Here is a 586-nt window from a genome sequence, read left to right on the forward strand (position 1 = left end):
GATTCTACAAACTGTCTAAAGTTCACAAGGCCAACAAGGCCACGAGTATGTTTTCTGAAATGGTCACTACATACTTAAAGGATTTAAGGACCAGTTTAAACTTCAAAATTATAGTATTACTAGATGGGTGGATTAATACCTTTTCTAATACTTAAGATCCTTTTTGTAAAGTTAGCAAAATGGCATTTAAGATCTCCTTGTGAAAACTGTACGTAAATATATATTTATTTATTTATTTGTACACAAACAGGACTTGTATGTAAAATAGAGTTCCCACCAGGAAGCAAATTAAAGGTTGTTGATGTTCTTTTTATCACTTAGCAGCCAAGACAAATGCTTTTTTTCTGCTCCCAGAAGCAATGTTTGCTACTAGTTTCAATTCAGGAAAAGTTGTATCTTCAAGTAGGTTTACAGGAAAGATTTATTCTGTCTTTTTATCCATCGTCTTCATCTTCTCAATGTAGGCATTGTATTGACTCTCCGTTCCAAACAATCTATCCCACCATGTAAAAGTTGACCCAGCAATTCCACTACTGGGAATATACCCTAAAGAGACCATAAATGACATCCAAGTAGATATATGTAT

General features: G+C 33.8%; 1 protein-coding gene across 1 annotated transcript in view; it reads right to left on the bottom strand.

Moving 5' to 3' along the window:
- Positions 1 to 421: 421 nt before the first annotated feature.
- LOC102874310 (methylsterol monooxygenase 1-like) overlaps positions 422 to 586 on the bottom strand; it is a 1,526-nt gene continuing 1,361 nt past the window's right edge. The window contains exon 2 of the mRNA XM_006901602.1: positions 422 to 530. Coding sequence (XP_006901664.1) covers positions 422 to 530 — 109 coding nt within the window. The remainder of the gene's footprint in view (positions 531 to 586) is intronic.

The sequence above is a fragment of the Elephantulus edwardii genome, unplaced genomic scaffold (assembly GCF_000299155.1).
Source record: "Elephantulus edwardii isolate Elephantulus edwardi_28Jun2011 unplaced genomic scaffold, EleEdw1.0 scaffold00338, whole genome shotgun sequence".
Taxonomy (NCBI): Eukaryota; Metazoa; Chordata; class Mammalia; order Macroscelidea; family Macroscelididae; genus Elephantulus; species Elephantulus edwardii.